Source organism: Pseudopodoces humilis, chromosome 20, assembly GCF_049639895.1.
Source record: "Pseudopodoces humilis isolate 2021_Gansu_Grassland_sample_001 chromosome 20, ASM4963989v1, whole genome shotgun sequence".
Lineage (NCBI taxonomy): Eukaryota > Metazoa > Chordata > Aves > Passeriformes > Paridae > Pseudopodoces > Pseudopodoces humilis.
Genome location: NC_142219.1, coordinates 13,048,107 through 13,070,576, shown reverse-complemented (window position 1 = coordinate 13,070,576; position 22,470 = coordinate 13,048,107). Strand labels below are relative to the sequence as shown.

The following is a 22,470-nucleotide window of genomic DNA, read 5'->3' as shown; positions in this document are numbered from 1 at the left end:
CTCAGCTGGGGCTCCTCTCCAGGCTGAGCAGCCCCAGCTCCCTCAGCCTCTCCCAGAGATGCTCCAGGCCCTTCCTCAGCTCCAGGAGCTCCACCCCAACCCAGATCTCAGTTGAACTGAGGGACTTTGGTCTGTTTCTCTTACCCTGGAGGGTTTCTCCTCTCAGTTTAGGGAGTTTATAAAAAGCTCATAAGTCAGAAATGCTGATTTCATGTTTTTTCTCTTTAATTTCACTCTGGTGCTGAGTTGCTCGTGCTGGGTGAGATCTGATCAGTGGTGACACAACGTGGATTAAAATGTGTGCTTGGAAGCTGACAACCTCTTCTTTATATGTGGGTTTAGTTTTTTAATCAGAGCCCTACACCACTGATTTATTAATTTCTGCCCGTCTCAGATGCACCAAGGCTTACAAGCATCTCAACAGAAACCTTTTGTGTCCCTGCTTGCCAGGGCTTTTCAATTCTCTCTTTCTCATTTAGATTTTCTTCTCAGTCTCCTGTAAATGCCACTCAGCCATGGGCTTTGCTCCTATTGTGATTGTCAGGAGTGGTTGAATTCCCACCCCCCAGGCAGGAGGGATCCCTTCCTTCTCCAATTGTGGGGCTGCTCCTCCCAACATCCAGGGATTATTTTGACAGCTTAGAGAAATTGCTTTGATTTTGTGCATTAATGCTGCTCTCAAGCCTTAACACCTTTTCTTTTTCTTTTTTTTTCTTTTTTTTCCCAGAGCTTGCTTTGTTGCCTCGTCTCTGCTCTTCAGGAGCTGTTTTAAGTACTCAGACTTCCACATTTGCCTTGAATATCTTCTCCCTCTTGTTTGAAGTCCCTGCCTTTAGAAAAGGGTTTAAGTCATTTAGTCTTTCACTGCTGTGGTTTCAGAGAGCACTTGGAGTGCAGCTGGTTTAAGTTGAAGGATTCCAGGGAAGTTCTGACTCTGGGGAGAGCAGAACTTGGGACAGACACACTCTGCCCACATTTCTGCCATGGAAACGCGACATTTTATTGTCCCCTTTTCTCCAAGCATTTTCTCCTGAAATATTCCTTTTTGGGGAGCACCAAATATCCTTTCCTTCCTTTTCCTTGGATAGGGACAAAAAAGGAAGCCAAATAATGCTGACCTCTGGTGCTGTGCTGGTCTGAGGGATGATTTGACAGCCAAATCACAGAATCCCAGAATGGTCTGGGTGGGAAGGGACTAAAGATCATGGCAAGGACATCTTCCACTGTCCCAGGGTGCTCCAAGCCCAGTCCTACCTGTCCTTGGACACTTCCAGTTGCTGTGTCCCAATGTGACACAGACTTTAAAATGGGATTATTTTGCTCATAATTTCCTGGGTTTTTCTGTTTTCCCAGCTTTTTGCAAACTGCCAGGGCTTTTCCTGGTGTGCCTTTGCTGTGTCCTTATGGAACCATCCCACATGGGGCTCCCTGCCATGGCACAGCTCCGTTAGGAGGTAAATTTGAACTGGAGAGGTCACACATTTTTCTCTGCTCTCTTTGCATATCTCCTTGTTGATAAACCCTGGAAGTCCTGGAGCTCCTCCTCCTTCAGCTTAGTTAATTCACTGTCTCACACGGTGTCCTCCTGTATCTCCAGGTTCCTCCAGCTCTTTGGACACACAATTAAGACATTTCCACCTGTGCTGCTCCAAGTTCACCTGTGGATAAAGCTCTTTCTGTCCCCATTTCTCTGAGCTTCTTGGTGTTTTTGTTGAGGAAGAACATCAGTCCCTAAGAGCTGTTGGAACAGGGATCAATAACAATTGGATTCTTTCTGATCGACTCCAGGAGCCCCAGGCAAGGAGTAACATTTGGCAATACAAGCTCAGAGCAAAAATTCCCTCCAAGTCCCCCTCCTTCCCTCTCTCATTATCAGGCATCACCTCTCAGCTCCTGGCAGCTCCTCACACACAACTCTTTTATCTCCAGCCTTTCCCCATCCTGATGAGGTGGAAGGAGGCTCATTTTCCCCACAAGGAGCAGTTTACCAGCCTAGAACAATCTGCCAGCTCTTGCCACAGCCCTCCCTGTCATTTATCCATCCCTACTAAAGCTGCAACCTTCCCCAGCTCAGGAGGGGCAGATTTAATTAACCTGCTATTTGCTGCCCTTCTCATTAGACCATTAATGAGAGTTCTAATGAGTCTGGCTGTGATGGTGGTCCCAGTGGCCTGTCACAGCACATGCCCTCCTCTCCATACATCAGCCACTGAACACTGAGTCGGGATCTGCCAGGCAGGAGCAGGGATTCCTCCATGGAATGCTGTGAGAAGTCATTCCCTGGTCCAGCAGGAGCTGTCAGGAATGAGCTGTTTGATGCTGCAGCGTGGTGTGGTCCTGCCTGTGGGGTGAGGTGCAGGGCTCTGCCTCAAGCCAGGCTTTGGAAGGCTGAAATGAACAGATCTCCCTCCATTGTGCTCCTGGGTGCCTTAGGAATGGTTAAGGAATGGTGACACGCCCCTGGACACCTCTGGAAGCCTCCCAATGCCCAGCTGGCCAAACAAAACCCTTCCATCAGCACCTGGGGATGGAAATGTGCACCCTTGTGCTGCTGGGTGGCAACAGAATTCACGTGCCAGAAAAGTGCCTGAAATCTCATCTGAATGTCACACCTAAAATTCCCAGGGAACTGGGATGAGTTTGAGAGGTGCAGTGGCAGCTGCAGTTCAGGAGCTGGCAGCTCCTGGGGACATTTGCCACTGCAAGAGTCTCCCTTGTCCCAAGGACAGGTCCCTGCTGCTGCTTCCCTCATGGAACCACAGAACAGTGCCCCAGGGATCCAGGGGCAGCCCCAGCTGCTCTGGGCACCCTGTGCCAGGGCCTGCCCACCCTGCCAGGGAACAATTCCTGCCCAATATCCCATCCAGCCCTGCCCTCTGGCAGTGGGAGCCATTCCCTGTGTCCTGATCCTCCATCCCTTGTCCCCAGTCCCTCTCCAGCTCTCCTGGAGCCCCTTTAGGCCCTGGAAGGGGCTCTGAGGTGTCCCTGGAGCTTCTCCTCTCCAGGTGAGCACCCCCAGCTCTCCCAGCCTGGCTCCAGCCCTTGGAACAGCTCCGTGGTCTCCTCTGGACTGGCTCCAGCAGCTCCAGGTCCCTCCTGTGCAGGGCCCCAGGGCTGGGGCAGCTCTGCAGGTGGGGGTCTCACCTGAGTGGGGCAGAGGGACAGAATCCCTCCCTTGGTCCCCCACTCTTCGGGATCAGCCCAGGACATGCACAAAACAGAGCAGAATTCGTCCCTGGTTCCTTTGTCACCCTGATTTGCTGGTGCCTTCCTCCAGAGCTGGTGCTGCCCCGTGTGGGTCTGACCAGGCTGTGCACATGGGACGAGGGCTTGGGCTGTTTTCCAGGAGCAGGGCTGTGTGAGGGGGGTGTCACCCCAAATAACAGCTAAGGAGGAAAATAGGAAGGGAGAGGCCACAGGTGGTGAAGCAGAACCAGCAGCATCACATGCAGGGAGGAAACATTTCCATGAGTAGTGATGTAGGATTTGGACTCTGGAACTGAGGGGAGATTGGCTGAGTTTGCTCTGAAAAAGACCTCAAGGAAGGGACAGCAGAGACAGAGGCACCACACATTTGGAATTGCCAGCTTCACTCCAAAGCATTCCTGGTTTTCCTGTGAGATGTCCTGGCCTGATGCCCCACATGAGGCTGGGAGGGGATTTGCTGGGCAGTTTTTGTGGAGTTTTGGGGTTGGGAGGTGGGAATACTGAGCAGGTTTGGGAACCAAGGCTGGCACCAAGAACATTCTGGGAAGTGATGTCTGGAGAGTTCCCGCTGGTACCAGCAGGGTTTTTGCTCCTTGTCCTTGCTCTTGTCAGAAGCTGCATAAATGATCTCCCCAGGGAAAAGAGAGTTGGCTTTCACTTTTCTAAGAAAAAAAAGAGCAGGAGAACACAAGGAAATGGTTTTTTCTCTCTTCACCACAAGGTTTACTCTTCTTTTTCCTTGACTTGCATTATATGAGAAATCCCCCCCAGAAAACCCTGTGAATATGCTGGGATGAGGCTTTTCCAGGCTGAAAGAGATGGGATATTCTGCTTGGAAATGAATATATTACCCATGAGGTGTCATTTGGGTGCCTGATGCTATTGTTCCTGCAGGTTTGAGCTTTCCAGTGGCATTTCTGTGATTCTGCTGTAATTGCTATTCATCATTTGACCAATTTCTTCCTTTTTTTCACTTGAGTTCATTCCTTTGACAAGGTGATTCATATTTCCCCCACATCAGCAGCTGGTCCTTGGTCTCCATTCCATGCTGAAGGAGGTGAATTAAACAAAGATGGCAAATGAAACGGAAAGAAATTCACTTAGTGCCATGAAATATTAACAGGCACTTATGGGAAGTGAGCCCTGCTGCTCTGGAAGGGCTCTGCTGGAGGGAGGGACCTGCAGGGTGACAATTCCCCCTGGACATTCGCAGAGCCTGGCTGTGGTGATTGTCTTCAATCAAATTGGTGGTTTGGTTCTTTCAATTAGGAAATGAGCCCCAGGGACTGCACTCGGGGACAGCCTGACCCTGTGTGCTTGGTGTGGAGGAGGAAGGACAGCTGGCCATGCCACCAGGGCGTGGTGGGGTGACAGGAACGCCCAGGCCCGGTGACAAACAGCTCCCATGGAAAGGAGAAAACACTGTTCCTATTTAAGGAAATCTTTTCTTTCCTCTGCAATGATCCTGCTTGAACAGCTTGTCTGTGGAGAGGGATGCCCTGCTGGGAGGAGAGCCCACCCACCAGGATGGTTTATGGACAATAACCCATGGATGGATGCTCCAGCCCCTTTCTAAGGAGTGTGTGTGGGAGCAGAACTAGCTGACCAGATCCTGGTTCTAATTCCTTGTAAACCTGAAAACCAGAGAATTCCCAGAGGCCAGGGAAGGCCAGGGAAAGTTGGAAGCAGCAAGTGTGAAAGCCCCAGAAGTGAGGAGAGGCTGCTCAGCTCGGGATCTGTGCTGTGGAGAAAGAGGAGATACTAACAGAGCTAAGGATCTGGCTAGGATAAAGGATAAAGAGATAGAAATACAGAGAAAAATACCTGGAAAAGCACTGAAATGTGCTGTCAGGGAATCACCATCCCTGGAATACTCCAGAAACATGTGCCTGTGGCACTTGGAGATGTGGTTCAATGGCACTGGGTTGACACTTGGACTTGGAAATCTTAAAGGGCTTTTCCAGCCTTTCCACAATTCCATGAAATACCAATAATTTCCACTGCTATATTTCCCAGGTTTTTTTTCTAAACCCAGTTGTTTGGTTTTTTTCTTTTTTAATTCTGATATCCTTTTTAAAGATATTGATGTCACAATTATTTATTGATGGCTTCACCTTGATGTCAGCAAGCCCTGGGCTTGGACCAATGTCCTGGTGGATGAGATGTGCACAAGTTCTCCCAGCCTCTGCTCATGGATCTGAATTATCATAATAAATTCAGATTTATGTCAGGCACTTGATTTCCGTGGTGGAGAATATCCTGCCTATGGAATCAATGGGCAGTTATTAAATGGATTAAGAACCAGGCAGCTTAAAGCCCTCAAAATGCGATTGTTGGTGGAGGATCAGTGCAGAACAAGCTGCTTGCACAGGAGCTTTGCAGGGTTCAGCTTCCACCCTGCTGGATTTCCCTATTTCCATGAATGATCTGGAAAACATCTATAAATGACTGGCTGTGAAGTTGGCAGCTGACTGGGATTTTGCCCTGACAAATAAAGCTGAAGGCTGGGCTTTAATGCAGAGCAAGTACAAGTGCCTGGGAGGCTGGCAGCAGGGAAACAAGGATCTAAATCCAGCCAGGTGCCCGGCCATCCATCTGGGAGCAGGGAATGGGAGCTCCAGGTCTAAAACTGATTGAAGGCCACGTTGGGGAACAGATGGTTATGGACACTATGGGCCTGTAGTGGGGAAATGGATGGACACAGGGAAGAGGGCAGGCTGCAGGCAGAACAGGAGCTTTTATCCACCTGGAATGAAAAGAAGGAGGGGGTTCTCATTTCTCTGCCTGCAGTGAGACCTTGAACTGAGGACTTTGGGCATGGAAATGTGGTGTGAATTCCTGGTGGAATTCTGTGGGATCTCAGGGTGGCTGTGAGGTGAGGGCAGCTCAGCCCAGCACCAGGGGCTCAGACCCTGCTGGGCTGCAGGATCCTTTCCCCATTGCTCACTTCCCAATTTCCAGGAAAGCAGGAAGCTGTATCATGAGCAGCCTGTTGTGTCCTTGTTCAGCTTGGCTTCACAGAGCTGCACGTTTCAGAGGAATGTGTTTGTCTGTAGAGCTGTGGGTGTCGTGCTCCTCACCTCGGGAGAGTGGCTGAGTGAGCTGCACTCACCTGAGACACACTCACACTCACCAAAAACCAGTCCCAGCTTCTTCTGGGAATGAAAGGATGAGCCAGGGGTGTGTGCCAGGAGCTGGGAGAGATGCTGAGGGAGAAGGGGAAGGAGGGAGAGGGTGAGCATGGCCCTGGAGGCTGGAGGGGCCGTGTGTCCCAGAGGGATGAGGAATGTCCTGAGCCTGCTGAAGGCCACGTTCAGGTGGAGACCTCACAGATCACCGCAAGGCTCTGGTCCTCCAGGCTTGGCAAGGGGAACAAGGTATGAGCAGGGCAGAGAAATCTGATCTCCACTCCCGTGTCTGCTCTCTGCTGTGGTCATTTCCAGCTGTTCTCGGCAATGGGGCTGTGGCTAAGGTTGGAGTTGGAATGTTCTCCCCCTTCCTGTCCTGCCTGGGGCCGTTTGCTCACTCTGCATCCACACACACAGCCAAACTGAGGCCATGGGGGATGTTTGGAACAGCTGTCCCTTCCAGGCTCTCTCCTAAACTTCATCCCTGCACTCCACATGATGCAGATGCTGAGCTGCGAGCAAAATCTGAGATAATGTTATTTTAGAGGAAAACAAAGGAAAATGCTGCCTTGGGCAAGGGGGCTTTTCCAGAAGCGGTGGGGGTGGGATTTGCAGCTGGCAGGGGGTGCAGTCCCAGATGGCTGGGGAGGAGCAGGTGTGAATTCCATCTGGAGCTTCACCTCTCCTCTCCCTGAGTCATTCACACACAGAGCAGCCACCAATGCCAGGTTTGGAGCTGCAGGAATCTCTCCTTCTTCCTGAGAAGGTTTTGAAGCATTCTTGAGGTACTTTGTGGCCCATGGGAGACCTAAATCATCACAGGAACCCGCATTTCCTTCCTTTGAACACCTGTTTATCCCTGATTTTTCACAGATATGGCACAGATAATCCCAACTTCTGGAGGAGCTGCTTGTGATTCACAGTGAATATTTTGTCACTTCATTCTTCCCAGCGTGGGGATGGAATGGTGGCAGGATCACACATGATCCTGCTTGTGCAGTGCTCTGGATGCATCCCATCTGGAGAGGATGGGAGTGAGGATTGGGACCACTCAGGATGCCCTCAGTGCAGTGCTGAAACAAGGAACAGCTTTTCTGGTCTCATTCTTTGGGATCTGCTGGGCTTGGCTTTACTGGGCTGGGTGTGGGTTTTGGCCATGGGACTCTTGGCAAAAGGCAGTGGGACAGGGACAGATTTGGGGAAAAAATCCTTCCCTGGCAGGGTGGGCAGGCCCTGGCACAGGGTGCCCAGAGCAGCTGGGGCTGCCCCTGGATCCCTGGCAGTGCCCAAGGCCAGGTTGGACACTGGGGCTGGAGCTCCTGGGACAGTGGGAGGTGTCCCTGCCATGGCAGGGGTGGCACTGGGTGGGATTTAAGGTCCTCCTCACCCAAACCATCCCATAATCCTGTGACAGCTGTGACAATACCATGGCTGTTGTTGGCTGTCACTTGGAGAAAGTGCAGCTGTGACATTTCATATAACCCTGGAATGGTTTGGGTGGGAAGATGCCTTAAAGATGAATTCATTCCAAGCCATCTGGTTATCCCAGGAAGGAGCCCTTCCTCCTCCTCCTCCTCCTCAGCTCCCTGTGCTCGGTGTGGCCAGGCCTAGCCTGGCAGGTGCCCAGTGCAGCCCTGAGAGGTGGATCAGGATCACAGCAGCTACTCAGAGCTGCTCTCCCAGATTAATTCAGTGGGATTTGTAGAGCTCAGCAAGTGCCTGCAGGCTTTCAGGGATCTCCTCCTGTCCTGCAGCCTTCCTGCCTGTCCTCTTCCCCTTTTCGTGCCCATTTTTCCCAGGAGTGCCTCAAGTTCTCCACATGCACATTCCAGGCCACGTGCTTTCACCTTCCCTTTGGGCACTGGGCCTTTTCTGCCTCTCATCCAGCTCCCACAGCCTTGGGTCCCTGCCTTTGGCACAGCCAGCCCCTGCTCTGTGCATCTCCAGGAGATTTTGCCCTCTCGTCCCGCTGTCGCTGTGGAATCTGGTCCCTAGCAAAAGATCAAGTCAAACTCACCTGCTCTGAGCCAAATCCCCACAAATCCCATGTGCTCCATGGAGTCCAGAGCCTGCTGCTGCCGTGCTGGGGCTCTGTGGTGTCACACTGCTGGAGAGGACACCAGGACAAGGCTTTGTGCTGTGTGTTCAGGAGAGCTGGACATATCCGTGGTTATTCCAGCTCCAGACATGATCACACCCTGAGGAGCTCCTGCATCAGGGGGGAAACCAGTTCTGAGCAGGGAAAGGGGAACACAGGGAGTTTGGATGGGCCAGCAGCATCTGAGACCTGCACTGTCTGCACAGAAAGGACCAGGGTTGGACTGTGTCAATCCCAGGACTGGAATAAACCCACCTAAGAGTCTTTTCCACAGGAATTCTCCATGTTTTACTTTAAGCTCATAATCTTCTCTGTTTAAAAGGTCAGGAGCTTTCCTCTTACAGATGTGCCACAAATGGAAAGAGGTCAGGTGGCAACCATGCAGATTTGTTCTGTATTACATGAGAACAGCTGAAAATTCTCCTTGTGCTGATTGACCTGGCAGGGAGAGCCCCACCAGGTGAGGGGCAGAGCACAGCACTGGCAGGAGCACTCACTGCAGAATGGACTGGTGTATCCATAGGATTTTCCAGTGCATATCCATAGGAAACAGGGATAACTAGGTCATGTTTTCAGTGCTTAAGAACCTCAAAGATTATTCCTGATTTCATGAAAATAATTTTAAATACCATCTTTAAACTGTGTGGGGTTGGCCAAGTCCTTATTTATTGTTCCCTGTGAGGGAAGGGAGGTACTAAAATGGAATTTCTAGAGAATCTGTGGAACTTCTGTAAAAGTCCTTCTGAACCCCTGCATAAGTTTGTTAAAACCTCTGCAGCTGTCCATCTAAATCTGTGCAAAATTCCATCTGAATCTCTGCAATAGTCCATCCAAACCTCTGCAAAGTCCATCTAAATCTCCTCAGATGTCCATCCGAACCTCTGCAAAACTCCACCTGAACCTCTGCAGAATTCCATCTGAACACCTGGAAAATTCCATCTAAACCTCTGCCATGGTCCCTCTGAACCTCTACAAAACTCCATCTAATCCTTTGCAATTTTCCATCTGAACTTCTGCAAAATTCCACCTAAACCTCTGCCCAATTCCATCTGCACCTCTGCCATGGTCCAAGCTGCCCCTGCACCCCAAGTTCTGCCCTCCCACCCCAGCAGTGAAGAGGAAAAGCTGTGGAGTACAGCAAAAACATCTGGAGCAGCATTCCTACAGGCTCCTAGGACTTGGAATCCCCAAGAGGGGAAGGAAGGTTTTATTCCATGGAAGCTCTGCCTCAGGCTGCTGTTTGCCCAGGGCTTGGTTGGAGAAGGTGCCAGGGAAAGGCTCCCACTATTTATAGCTGCATTCCCACCCCTGTCTACTCCTGGATCCCACCTCAGGCCAGCCCAAATGTCCATGGCCTGGCTCCCTGCAGATCTTCTCACCTTCTTTTATTGGAATCAGGACTTTTCCCATTCCCTGGCCTCCCAGGGCACTCCTGGGCTGTAATAATTGATAATTGTTATTGTTAACCTGGGACCTGATGACTCCCATGATATTTCCCCTCAGAAGGGTTCTGGTGACCTTTTCTCTGAGCAGCTCTCACACCTCTGTACCTTGCAGCAAGCCTTGGGAATTCAGCAGGATAAAAACCCTCTGGCTACAGAAGAAACTTTAATTTCTCTGCTCCTTGTTGAGTTCTCATTCAAATGGGCTGAAATGCAAACTGTTCACTCTCCCCTTCTCCTTCCTCTCCCTGCTGCTCTGAGGGAGATGCTGGCAAAGCACCAAAAGCATAACCCTGACCAAATGTTTTTAGGCTAAATCCAGGCTGCTGCCAAAATTTTGGGAGTGAGGAAGAGCCACTGGCAGGGATGGGGAGCCCCACATGTGGGAGCTGTTTTGGCACATCCAATGGAAGGATGGAGCTGTCCCAGGGGAGGTTTGTTCTGCCCTGAGCTCCTGGAATGAGCTGTGGAGCTCAGCCCCCGGCGATGCTGAAGAATCAGTGTTCAAACTCCCTGGAGGTTCGGGAGGATGGAGTGGAAGAATTGCACAAGATGTAACTCGTTTTTACCTTCTTCACTTCAAAATATCCCCACAATATTAAGTCCAAAAATCACATTAAGAGAGTGTGATTTAAGAGGAAAAGATGAACACCAGAAGTGAGGAGATGGCACATCCACTGCCTGCCTCCCTGCCGGGATGCATTACAGAAATGACCTTTCAGCCCTGACCATAGCTGGGATTTTTCCTGCTCAAACCCCATTTAGGGCACAGCCTGGATGTTCCAGAGGGGCTGTGCTGCCAAAGGCAAGGAAAAGCACCTCAGTCCCAAGGTTAATGGGTCTGGATGCAGTCTCAGAGGATGTGGGATCAGGGACAAGTCAGGGCTGGGGTTGAGGTGCTGCCCCTACTGCTGCTCACATCCCAGCAGCTCCAGGTAGGGCTGGCACAGGTCTCACACGGAGCTGTGCCAAACCTGCTTGCACCATTCCTGCTGCCTCAGGCCTCCAAGGATGTCCCAAAGGGAATTAGCTCTCTATCTTTAGGCCACTGGGATTCATCACTGGTGTTCTGGTGTGAGCTGGGGCTTGAGCTCCAGCCCCTGGACATGGAGTGATTCAGAGCCCCAGAGCTTGCCCACCCCAGTGACCTCGCTGATTGTCCCACCTAAGAGGAGTGTCTGACACCCAAAATCCCCCCCAAGATGCAGAGGTGCCTCAGGACCTGCTTTGGCCCCAAAATGTTGTTCTGCAGCTGCCTGAGGGTGGCAGGGACCCCGCAGCTGTGACTCTGCTGCCTGCCCCAGGTGTTTCACGGTGGCAAAGCTTCACCCCATCCTCTCCTCCCAGCTGGAGCTGCTCCAGTTGCACCATCATGCTCCATCCTTCCTCTCCGCTGCAGAAGTGAGGGAACCTCCAGCCTACACCGAGTCCATCGCCCTTCCTCACTGACCTCTCCATTCACCTCCGCTTGAAACGCATCAAAGCGCTGCCCTCTTCCCGTGGCACAGGCACAGCCCCACCTTTGGCCACAGGACAAAGCAGGAGGCACCAGGAGCAGCCAAGAGAGGAATTTCAAAGGATGCCCGTGGAATTTCAAAGGATGCCCACTCCGAGCGGGGAATTCGGCAGCTCCAGTGTGTCCCTACTATAAACAGAGGCAAAACGCTGTGTGCATCAGCAAAAGGCTTTGTATTGTAAAGTGCTCCCTTTATGTCCGAGCAGGAGAGAATTCAGATGATTATTGACCCTCCTCTGCAGGAAAGCCACATTAGAATATCTCCAAATCAATGGAGACGGGAGCAGAGCAGCGGGGAGAGGCTCTGCAAACGGCACCACACTGCAGCTCGCTTTGGCCTCCTGAAAAAAAAAGTTTGCAAAGCATCTGCTGGAGGTCCCCGGAGCCTTTTCCTTCTAATTGCCACGTCTGACAAGGCGATGGCCCGGGGGAGCGGCGGAGAGGCAGATAATGGACCCACTTTAATTGCTTCCAGTTCCGTGAGTCAGAACACTCGGGGATGGCAAAAGGGACGCGCTGCAGATTCACTGAAGGAGCTTCCTGGCTTTTAAGAAAGCTGTGGAGGAACAAATGCTAAACTCAAAGCCAAAGTCTTGGAGGGACTGAAGGTTCCAGGTTCTGGAATTTCTTTCATGTTTTGCTTTTGACAGGAACTCTCGAGTTAAGTTTTAATCATGTTCTGAAAGAGGGAAGGATGGTTTCTCCGCTAAGAGAGGAGGGGACAGGTGTCGTTCCAAGAGCCTTTTCCTCAGGAATGGGCACTGGGATGGGTCCTGAGGTGGAGGAGTCCAGCTGGAGATGGAGGATCCAGCATCCAGTGTTGGTGGGAGCTCAGTGCAGACACAGAAGTCAGGATGGATTTATCTGGAAGGTGAAGGGAAGATGCTGCTCCCCACTGGGAGCTGAGCATGGCGTGTTCTGGGAATGGGCAGACAGGGAACCTTCTGACCTCCCTCGTCCCTGGCAGCCGTGAATCACAGAATCCTGGAATGCTTTGAGTTGGGAAGGACCTTTAAGTTCATCTCATTCCACCTCCTGACACCACCCAAGGTTGCCCCAAGCCCTGTCCAACCTGCCCTTGAATGTCTCCTGTCCTGGCCTACGGGCAGGGGGTGTTTTTCCTGGAAAAGGAAGGAGCCCATGACCAGAGCTGAACCCAGTGCTGCAGGAGAACAATTAAAATATGTCAGTGCAAGGTCTGGGTGGCTCAATGCACTCGGTGGCCGCTGGGGTCTGGGACACACTGAGACCAGGCACAGGTGCTGCTTGGACACCAGACACTGGAGAAGGATTTTGGAGGAGCAGGGGAAGTCATGCAGGGTCCCTGGGGTCTCTGTCACGGCACATCCAGCCTGGCTGGGGCCTAAAGGGTCACCTTAGCTTCCCACGGCTTCATCCACTCCTGCCCTTCCCCTGGCCCTGCCCTGCCTGGGGACTGGCAGCGGCTGGGCTGTGGCATGGATCAGGCAGGACACGGCTGAGCTGCACGGCGGCAAAGTCACTGGAAAAAGGCTTTGGGGGATGATTGACAGGAGCTGTCTCGGTGGAAGGAGCTAATCCGAGCAGCTCATGAACACCAGGTCCCTAATTAAAGCGCACAGCCTGGCCCTGCTGTAATTAATTTCCCGGTGCTGCTGGCTGGCAGCGCTCTCGGTGCCACTGACTCACCGCTGCTGGCAGCCTCGGGGGCATCGGAGCGGGACGGGAGAGCCGAGCCTCGAGCCTTGGAGCGGAGCAGGATGTGCCCCTTCCCCCTGGAGCCACAGAACTCCACAGGAGCTGGGACAGGAGCCTGGCCCGGGAGCTTCCCACAGCAAGAGAGATCCTGGGGATCACCTGTGCCTGCTCAGCTGCCGGGATGGGCGGCACAGGGCAGGGCTCACGGCTCATCCTCTGCAGCTGCTTCCCGTCCTCTCCTCTCTCCTCGTGTATACGTGGATTTACATGGATTTATTGTGCCCTTGGCTGGAGCTGGGACAGAGATGATGTGATTCCTCTCACTGGGGAAGGGGTTTTTGCATTCCTTCTGCTGTTTCCCATTTATTCCTGAGGCTGTGGGATGCACCTGGGCTGTGGCTGGATTTTCCCCAGGCCGTGGCAGGGAGAAGCAGCCTGGGGACAGCGGGATCCTGCCCCAGTGTCCCAGTCCGAGCTGTTTGCTGGAGTGGGAGGTGTTGCATGAGGAGGTGACTCCCACTGCTCCGGTGCCACCCGAATCACGGAGCTGCCGAGAGAGGCTCCAGAAAGTCCCATTTCTCTGCCCATGGGGTTTCATTATCACTGCAGAGGGATGGCCAGAGAGTCGCCAGCACTGTTTTAATTTCCCAGGAGGCTGCTCTTGCTGTGCCATGGCTGCAGCAGGCGGTTTCAGTTGTCTCATTTTACTGTGCTTCATGCAATGGGACGTGACGTGTCAAAACATGACAAGGCAGCCAAAATGTGTCACAACACTGCACTCAAACTCTGCCTTGCAGGGTTGCTCAGCAGCTGATAGCATCAGGCTCCAATTATCTCTGCATGCTGAGCTGGGGTTTTTATCCCTTGTGGAATTTGATATATGGGAGTGTCCTGCCTGTATTGGCCTCAGATTTATTAACCACATATGGTGAATCGTTCTGACCAGACTGACACCCAAACCTGGGATCCCCACCCGTTCTTGCAGGAAAGAGACTTTCCCACCTCGGCTTTTCCAATTGTTATTCCTTCAGTAAATATTTGGTGAGGTTTCCATGCGATTTAATTTGTTATTATTGGTGTTTGATGTGGTTTTATTTGCCACAACAGCATCTGCCAGGCTCTAAGGGAGATGCAGCCACTGCCTTCAGATTCCCCCTTGGGAATTTGTGAGACTGGATGTGGCTCCAGTCTCCCCAGTTCATCCCATTCTGCACTGCTGGGCTTTCCTGTCTGGCTTTTTGAACTCTGCTTTTCCACCTTACTTTGTAATGAGGCACCAACATTCTGGAACGATGTTTTGAGGTTTTCAAAGGAAAAACCCTCCCACAACAGCAGCAAAACCCTCCCACGAGAGAGGCAAAGCCGCTCTTTCCCTGGGCTGGAGATTCCCAGTGATGGGGAGGATGTGCCCTTTGGCCAGAGGTGCTGTGACCAGCTGGGAAGAAGTCACAGTGTCCCTGCTCACATGTGGCATTCCCAAATGGAGCCTCCCGCTGCTCAGGCTGCTGCCCATTCATTTTATCTCCTGTTTGGAGGAATCAGACTAATTACTGGCTGCTAATTGCTGGGAAAGCACTGCTGGTACTGCCTCCCTTCCCAAGGGGAGCAGGGAACAGCCTGGCTCTCCTCAGGTCTCTCAGCAGGACCTTCAGGGACCCTTTGGAGAAGGTGTCCATCCCCTCCCTCCCTCCCTCCCTCCCGGCTCATTCCCAGCTCCCCAGCCAGGGTATTGGGTGAACCAAAATGCTTCCTTGGGATTCCAGAGTAGCCAAGCTCCTGGGGAAGTGGATGGGCATCACCAGGAAAAAAATGTTCCTCTCTGGGGCTTTCCAGCCCCATGGAGCTGGCCAGCATGCTTGGCCCGTGTGGAATCTGTTCCTGCCTTGCACACTGGTGGGGAATGAATGAAGCCTTGCACGGGGCTTTCTCCTACAACAGCACGATGGAAAATCCTGCTGTTTCCTCTTCTTCCTTAGGAAAAAAATATGGGGAGAGAGGAAAAAGGAATATGTGGCTTAAAATTTTGAGCAGGAGAAGGAAAGGATCCTCTTGGCCCTGAGACTTCTCCAGGCAGGTCTGACCTGAAAGTTATTCTGGGAATGTCTCACAGTTATTTCTCCAAGGAAGATGAAATCAGTCCAAAATTATTTGTGGAAAGTCACAGGTATGTTTTGAGAGCAGTGTGGGGACACTTGCTTGTTTGGAAGAGTTGTTCCGTGACCCTGCAAAGTGAGGAGCTGGTGGCACTGCTGGGATGGGATTTGGAGTTTCCTGGTACATCCCGGGTCCTTTTCCATTGGCTGAGCTGTGCCAGGCATGCCCATGGCAGAGGGAAATGCCACAGAATTCGTTCCCTTTGCTCACAGGTAAGATATTGGGAACAGGGCTGATGTTGGATGTGCAAATCCAAAGCGCTGATCCCTCTCTTTCATCTCCTGAGGGTGCAGGGCAGACGAGGTGCTGGGACTCCATCTCTGCAAGTGTACACTGACCTAAGCTCTTGAGTTGAGTGGCAGAGTCCCATTTGCAATCCTACATTTTAATCGCTGCCTGCCCTGGCATCTGTTTGTGGTTGGTGGTGCTGGACTCGGAGGGGGAATTTCAGGCTCCTCTGCAAAGAGAAGCGCTCTCCATGACCCTGCCTAATTCCCACCCTATTTCTGTCATTCCTCAGGAAGCAGACTGCTGATTTTGGTGCTTTGCTTGAACATCCCGTCAGAAGTGGAGTCCTGCCCCGGGGCCTGCGTATGCTACAGTGAACCCAAGATCACCATCAGCTGCCAGCAGCAGGGGCTGACAGCCATCCCCACGGAGATCCCCATCCAGAGCCAGCGCATCTTCCTGCACAACAACCGGATAACGCTGGTGAGGGCCACCAGCTTCACCTCCTGCCGCAACATGACCATCCTGTGGATCCACTCCAACAACATCAGCCTCATCGAGCCCGGGGCCTTCTACGGGCTCACCAAACTGGAGGAGCTGGACCTCAGCGACAACACGAACCTGAAATCCATCAACCCCATCACCTTCCGGGGGCTCGTGCACCTCCACACCCTACACCTGGATCGCTGCGGGCTCCTGGAGCTCTCCACGGGGCTTTTCCGAGGGCTGTTCTCCTTGCAGTACCTCTACCTTCAGGATAATAACCTCCAGATCCTGCTGGACGACACTTTCATCGACCTGGCAAACCTCACGTACCTGTTTTTGCACGGGAACAAAATCAAGAGCTTGTCAGAGAACGTCTTCCGCGGGCTGATCAACCTCGACCGGCTGCTGCTGCACCAGAACAGGGTGAGCCTGGTGCACCGGCGCGCGTTCCACGACCTGGGCAAGGTGATGACCTTGTACCTGTTCAACAACAACCTGACCGTGCTGACGGGGGACACCATGGCCCCCCTGGTGTCCCTGCAGTACCTGCGCCTCAACGGCAACCAGTGGATCTGCGACTGCCAGGCCCGCTCGCTCTGGAATTGGTTTAAGCAGTTCAAGGGCTCCTCCTCGGAGCTGGAGTGCCACCTGCCCCCTCGCCTGGCAGGGCGGGACCTGAAGCGGCTGCAGAGCTCCGACCTGGACAGCTGCGTGGACTCCTTCAACCAGATCCGCACCAGCGTTTTCAGCACTAAAACCAGGCTGGCGAAGCTCCCGACGGGGCTGCCCCCGCTGGGCTCCCACGACGGCTCCTCCAAGTGCTGCCAGCCCGAGATGGACAAGTCTTTTATTTATGAGGCTAAGGGCAAGTCAGGGCCCTCCTCCCACAGCAGCCGCTCGTCCAACAACCACCTCAAGGAGAAGGAGAACATGTCCAGGCCCAAGTACATGGAGACGGACCCTTCCAAAAATGGCAGCAACAAGCAGATAAACGATTCCCCCTTTGGGACCTTCCCCAGCATTGTAGACCCTCCTTTGACCAAGTTGAGACCCGAATTTCTAGAGCCCATTGAACCTTCCACAGTCCCAACCAAAAAGAGGCAGGGCTGCTCTAAAAAGAACAGATCAAAGGCCCAGTGCCGCCTCACCCAGCAGGGGAACAGCTCCACGTTACAGCTCAGCCTAAGCCTTTTGATCCCCCCCTTGGTGTGGAGCTTACTGTTATTCTGCTAAAATTAACTCTTTTCCTGGGTTGATGACACTTTAATACTCGACTTTTGCTGACCTCCATAAATGTTGCAAACAAAAGCAGGACTCCCATCCGCCCTGAGAAAGCTTTGTTACACAAAACTTAACTGGATGCCTTTATTAAAACAAACAAACACAAAACAAAACAAAAAAAGACAAATACTGAGATGTACATAATTTATTTGTCCTGAAACCTGTGAATTATACCTTTGGTCTTCAGAACTGCACTTGCCCACAAAGCAGCTTTTTGCTACAGCAGATGGTAAAGAAACATGGTTTATTTACAGGAAAAAAGAAAAAAAAAAAAAGAAGTGTAAGAAATGCTCTGAAAAGAATGTCTAAAATCTGTTTGTAACTTGCCATCACACTGAACAATGTTGCAGGTTTCCATTTGCAGAGGTAATGGATTTGATGCTGTTTTAATCCTATGTTGATGACTCTTGCAGTTTTTCCATCTCCATTCCATCCTTCACACCACGTTTACAGGCAGCATTTGTTAAAGAATGCTGCCTTCCCCTTCACAAGATTGCAGTATATATAGATATGCATTTTATTTTACTTGTGTACAAGTATACAAAAAAAAAACCTATAAAATAAAGATTTCTTTTTCCTAAGTGGTTGTCATCTGCGAGGGGTGAAGGACTCGGAGCAGCTAAAAAGATGAAGATTTAAAAGGATGTGGAGTGTGATCTGAGCATTTAACACCACAGTGATAAATAAGGCATTTTTGGATGGTTATACAACCTTTAACTGGTGCCAGCAAAGGGTTTGGTTGTGTGAAACATGCTCTGCTCATGCTCCTGCTTCCCTTCAAAGTATCCCACCTTCTCCTGGCATCATTCAGATTCCAGGATGATCAGAAGAGCAGGAAACGCTGGCCCAGCCCCTCGGAGCTGGGGTAGAGGAATGTCAGGAACAATCCCAAGATTTGGGCAGGGCCATGTTTCTCCTGCTCTGCACAGATGAGCTCGGCCCTGTGGTAGGTCCTGAGTGGAGCAGCACTGGGATTTAGGAAACAGGGGGGACCTCCCCAGAAACACAGCTCAGGTGCCCATCCCTGGAGTCACCATGCTAGTGGCTTCATCTCCAGGGGGACCTTGGGATGCTGAGAAAATAAACCATTAGGGTGTGTGCCACCCCATGGGACCCAGTGGGACATAAAGTGGAGCTGGCTGTGCCCTCCTGGCACTACAGCCACCCCCTGGGCCAGGCTAGGAAGGGTTGGGCACGGAGCTTCTCAGGAGGCTGCTTTTCCTCTCATTGCTTTTCCTCTGTTGCTTTTCCACAGAGATTCTGCTGTTCCACTCTCTCCTGTTGGGGTTTGGAGGTCTCTGAAGGCAGGAGCAGCCTGTCACACACAGCTGGCAGGGGATGGGGGTCAGAGAAGGGGAGTGGCCCAGTCCCATGGGAATGTGCATTCCAGGATTATGTGTGGAAGTCAGGCTGGGGGGCTCCAGGCTGCACCAGCCCTTGGGCTTCCCAGCACTGGGACTGGCGCTGAGCTTCCCAGGAGGAGGAAGGCACTCCCAGACAGGACCGAAGGGCATCAGCAGGGACATGGCTTCCTTCCAGCCTTGTTCTAGACCTGATGGCTCACGAGGAGCAGAGGAGCAGGAGGATGCTTGGATGGCCGATGTCCCACCCTGGGCTGCTGTGGTGCAGGGTCTGTGCCTCACTCTGGGGTGCTGCTGGATCTCAGCTCTGTCACAGCTAGCTCCCACCTGGGTGGGTGACAGGCAGTGCCCAAAGGGCTGCATTTGTGATCTGTCTCCAAATCCATCCCTGGTGTGGCACAGACCCCTGGGAGTGAACACCTCCCTCATGTCACCGAGGTGGGGACAGGCCTGTCTCTCCCAGCTGGGCAGAACAGCCCTGGGACCCCAGCACATCCCATTCCTGCCAGCCCAGCTCCATGATCCAGCCTCTGCAGAGGCTCCAGGTGTGTTTGGGTGCAAATTCATTGTCCTGCCAGAAGGACAGAGCAGGAAATCAGTGCCTGTGCTGGGACAGTGCTGGGGTGAGCTGGCCAGCCCTGCCAGCCCTGCTGTGTGTGCCCAGTTTGGTGGGCACTTGTCCACACTCACAGGGCACTGACTGGGACCTCACCAGCCACTTCCTGACATTCCTGCTCTGATTTGTCCCATCATGTCAGCACTGAAGGATTTCCCAAGGTCCTGCATTCTCTATCTCATCCCAAAAAACGTCATCGAGCCTCTTGAAGGATTCAAACCTACACTGGACTCTGAAGCTCAAGAGCAGAGAGCAGCTTGGTCACGGGGTCAGCACCACCCCAAAGCCCATGGAAAAGCTGGAGGATTTGCTGGATGCTGCGACAGGCTCCCATGGAACCTCCTGTTTGGGTCACAGGCTCAGTGTGACTCCCTTGTACAGCAATTAGTGACTCTTGTAGTCCAAATTCCTGCTCCATGGGCATGAGGAAGCCAGAGCAGGTGGCAAAAATGCAGGATGAGCCTGGAAAGGAAAAAATTGAGAAAGAAGAGACCATTGTGGCATTTCCCCCAGCAACTGAAGGGCAGAGCTGGGAGCTGGGCTTGCCCTGCCTAAAGAAGGATCTCAGGGAGTTTGGCTCCCTGTGCACAATGCAAAGCAGATGAGGAATTCCTGTCACTTACCCTGAATGGAGCAGGAGCTGCACTCTGCCAGCCCAGTGACACCATTCCCGCTTTCTAGAGCTCGGCTCTGCTGTGCTTTCAGTGGTTCCTAGGACTATACATTGGCCACAAGCCCAGAAGAGTCCCTCGTGCTAATTTCCTAGATTTCCTGCTGTCCAGATGCCAATTCCTGTGTTTACAGCCATTAGAAGGCCATTGGAATGACAAATATTGGAGAAGGGGATGCAGTGGGCAGTAGGAATTCTCATAGAAGCTTGGTCTTCCAAAGGCTGAGCTCTGGTGTTGGTGAGGTAGCAAAGGAGTTCACATGAAGGGAGTTTGACTCCTGCTTTGTGCTTTGCTGGGGTTGGCACAACTCTTCCGGATATTCCCAGACTTGTTTTACACTCGGATGTCACTGAGTTGAGTGGGATTCACCAAGCAGGGCTCAGGACCTTACTGGCTGTTCTCCATCTCAGGATCCTTCCTCTCCCTTCCTTTCTCACCATGCAAGTCACACTCAGTTTTCTGCTCCTGTCACTGATGCCAGCAGTGAAATCAAAGAGACAAAGTCAGCAGCAAGGAGCCAGGAGGGACGAGGGAGAATGGGCTCCCCATCACCAGCAGAGAGTGCAGCACTCAGCACCCACTGTCCCCTGGCACTGTCCCCACACAGAGCCCTGGCAGGGCTGAAGAGGCAGAAACACCACAGGCCTCCAGCAGTGGTGGGAACACACCGTGTTCATCCCTAATTCTCCAGAATTTGTCTCCATGGATTGCTGGCTGGTAGTTCCATGCAGGAACAGAACCAAAATACTACTTCTAAGTTTTCAGGTCCATCTGGAAGGACGACCCAAGCTGTCAATGAGATGATTGTGCCCCTCCTTGTCGAGGTCACATGGAAAGGTGTTTATCCTCTGCCCCTCCCTCCCCCTTCCCATCCTCCTGCTCAGGCATGGGGCTGTTCCTCTGCCTGTGGATGGGGAAGAGGGCTCCAAAGGCCTGTGCAGGTGGGGATTTGTCCCACCTGAATGGGGTCCCTGACACACAGGTGTGGTGACCCCCACTCCAGGGGGCCCCATCTCTGCTGCCAAGCTACAACACCTGATGTGGGCAGATTTTGTGGAACAGAAATTTCATCCAACTGGTTTTGAAAGATTTTTTTTTTTTTTCTTTGTGAAAGGAAACTCCATGGAAGAATCTTGTGGCTCTAATGTAATTTCCATCAGCGAGATCCTTCCCATCAAAGCTGGAGTCAAGAGAAGGGAAATGCAATGTGGAAGATGCTCCCTGTGATGGCCTGGTTCAGCAGATGTCCTGGCCATGGATCAAGAAGGACTGAGCTGCTCTGGCACCTGTGGCTCAGGCAGTTCAAGTGTTCTCTGTTCCCTTGAGGATTCCTCCCTGTTCCTGCCCAGAGCCCCTCCAAGCCTTTGGAACAATGAACAATTTTGAACAATCTGAGTCTGGGCAGTGACAGTGCCCCGTAGGGCTGGAGCTCATGGCTGCAGCTGCCGAGTCAGCTCTGCTGGGAACAGCCAGCAGTGACTGGGAGAGACTGGGGGAGACTGGGAGCAGGACAGGAGCAGCCAGAGGGATCATGGGCAGGCAACTGGGGCACATCCTCTGCCCACAGCAGGCTGTGTCCCCAGGAGTGTTCCAGGCATTTTGCTCCATGCAGAATGACAGAATCATGGAATATGCTGAACTGGATAGGACAAGGATCATGGAGTCCCCTCTGGCCCTGCCCAGACCCCCCAACAATCCCACCCTGGGCATCCCTGGCAGCGCTGTCCAAACGCTCCTGGAGCTCTGGCATCCTCGGGGCCGTGTCCATTCCCTGGGGAGCCTGGGCAGTGCCAGCACCTCTGGGGGAAGAACCTTGCCCTGCTCTGCAGCCTGAGCCTGCCCTGGCCCAGCTCCAGCCCTTCCCTGGCTCCTGTCCTGCTCCCCTCTGTCCTGCTCTGGTGGTGTCTCTTGGCTTCAGACTTGAGGAATCCACAGTTGCCTCAAATGTGTTTGTTTCCCCACTTCTCTTTCACTGGATGCAGGAGGAGCTGCCTTTGCCTCTCCTGCCCTTCCCCTGGGACAGGGAGCTCCCATTCCCGAGCTGTTCCCCCCGACAGCAGCACTGGGGCTCTCCCCCTGCTCAGCTTCCTGAGCTGAAATCAGCTCCTTAAGGAAGCTCACCTGAGTCCTGCTTAGCTGCATTCGGGGTCTGGAGACCCTTTTCTCAGGATTTTTTGCTCATCTGAGGCTGGAGTCTCCCCACTCCTCCTTTGATTTGGGGAACCAAAGGAAAAGCCCCAAATCCCACAAGAATGAGGAGAGCAGCACTGAGAGCAGTGTCAGGGAGCTCCTGTCCTCACCTGTCTGTGGAGACACCTGGGCTGCAGGCAGGCATCTCTGCTCCCTCTTTCCCCAAAAGATGATCCTGGGGCAAAGTCCCAGCTGGCTGTGACTCCAGAGGGATGAGATCTCTGCTCCTAAAGAGATTCCCCATGACCCTGTGAGCAAGCCATGCTTCCCCATCTCTGCTCTGACACGGAGCAGATGATCCGAGCTGCTGACTTTTGCTCCAAACAAACATGATGCATAGAAATAATAAAGGCTGGAAGGGTTTTTAATTCCAAGCTGTGTTTCTGGATTAGTTCCCCATCATTAGGCAGTCAGG

At 52.5% G+C, this 22,470-nt stretch overlaps 1 protein-coding gene across 2 annotated transcripts in view; it reads left to right on the top strand.

The window, feature by feature from the left end:
- Positions 1-17,497, top strand: part of RTN4R (reticulon 4 receptor) — a 77,398-nt gene extending 59,901 nt beyond the window's left edge. The window contains exons 1-2 of one of the 2 annotated variants that reach the window (XM_088065238.1): positions 15,118-15,232; positions 15,743-17,497. In XM_088065238.1, coding sequence (XP_087921364.1) covers positions 15,196-15,232; positions 15,743-17,169 — 1,464 coding nt within the window. In that variant the 5' untranslated portion in view covers positions 15,118-15,195 and the 3' untranslated portion in view covers positions 17,170-17,497. Of the gene's footprint in view, positions 1-15,117; positions 15,233-15,742 lie in introns of those variants that run through there. The other variant, XM_088065239.1, reaches the window with a different exon arrangement.
- The last annotated feature ends 4,973 nt before the right edge of the window (positions 17,498-22,470 follow it).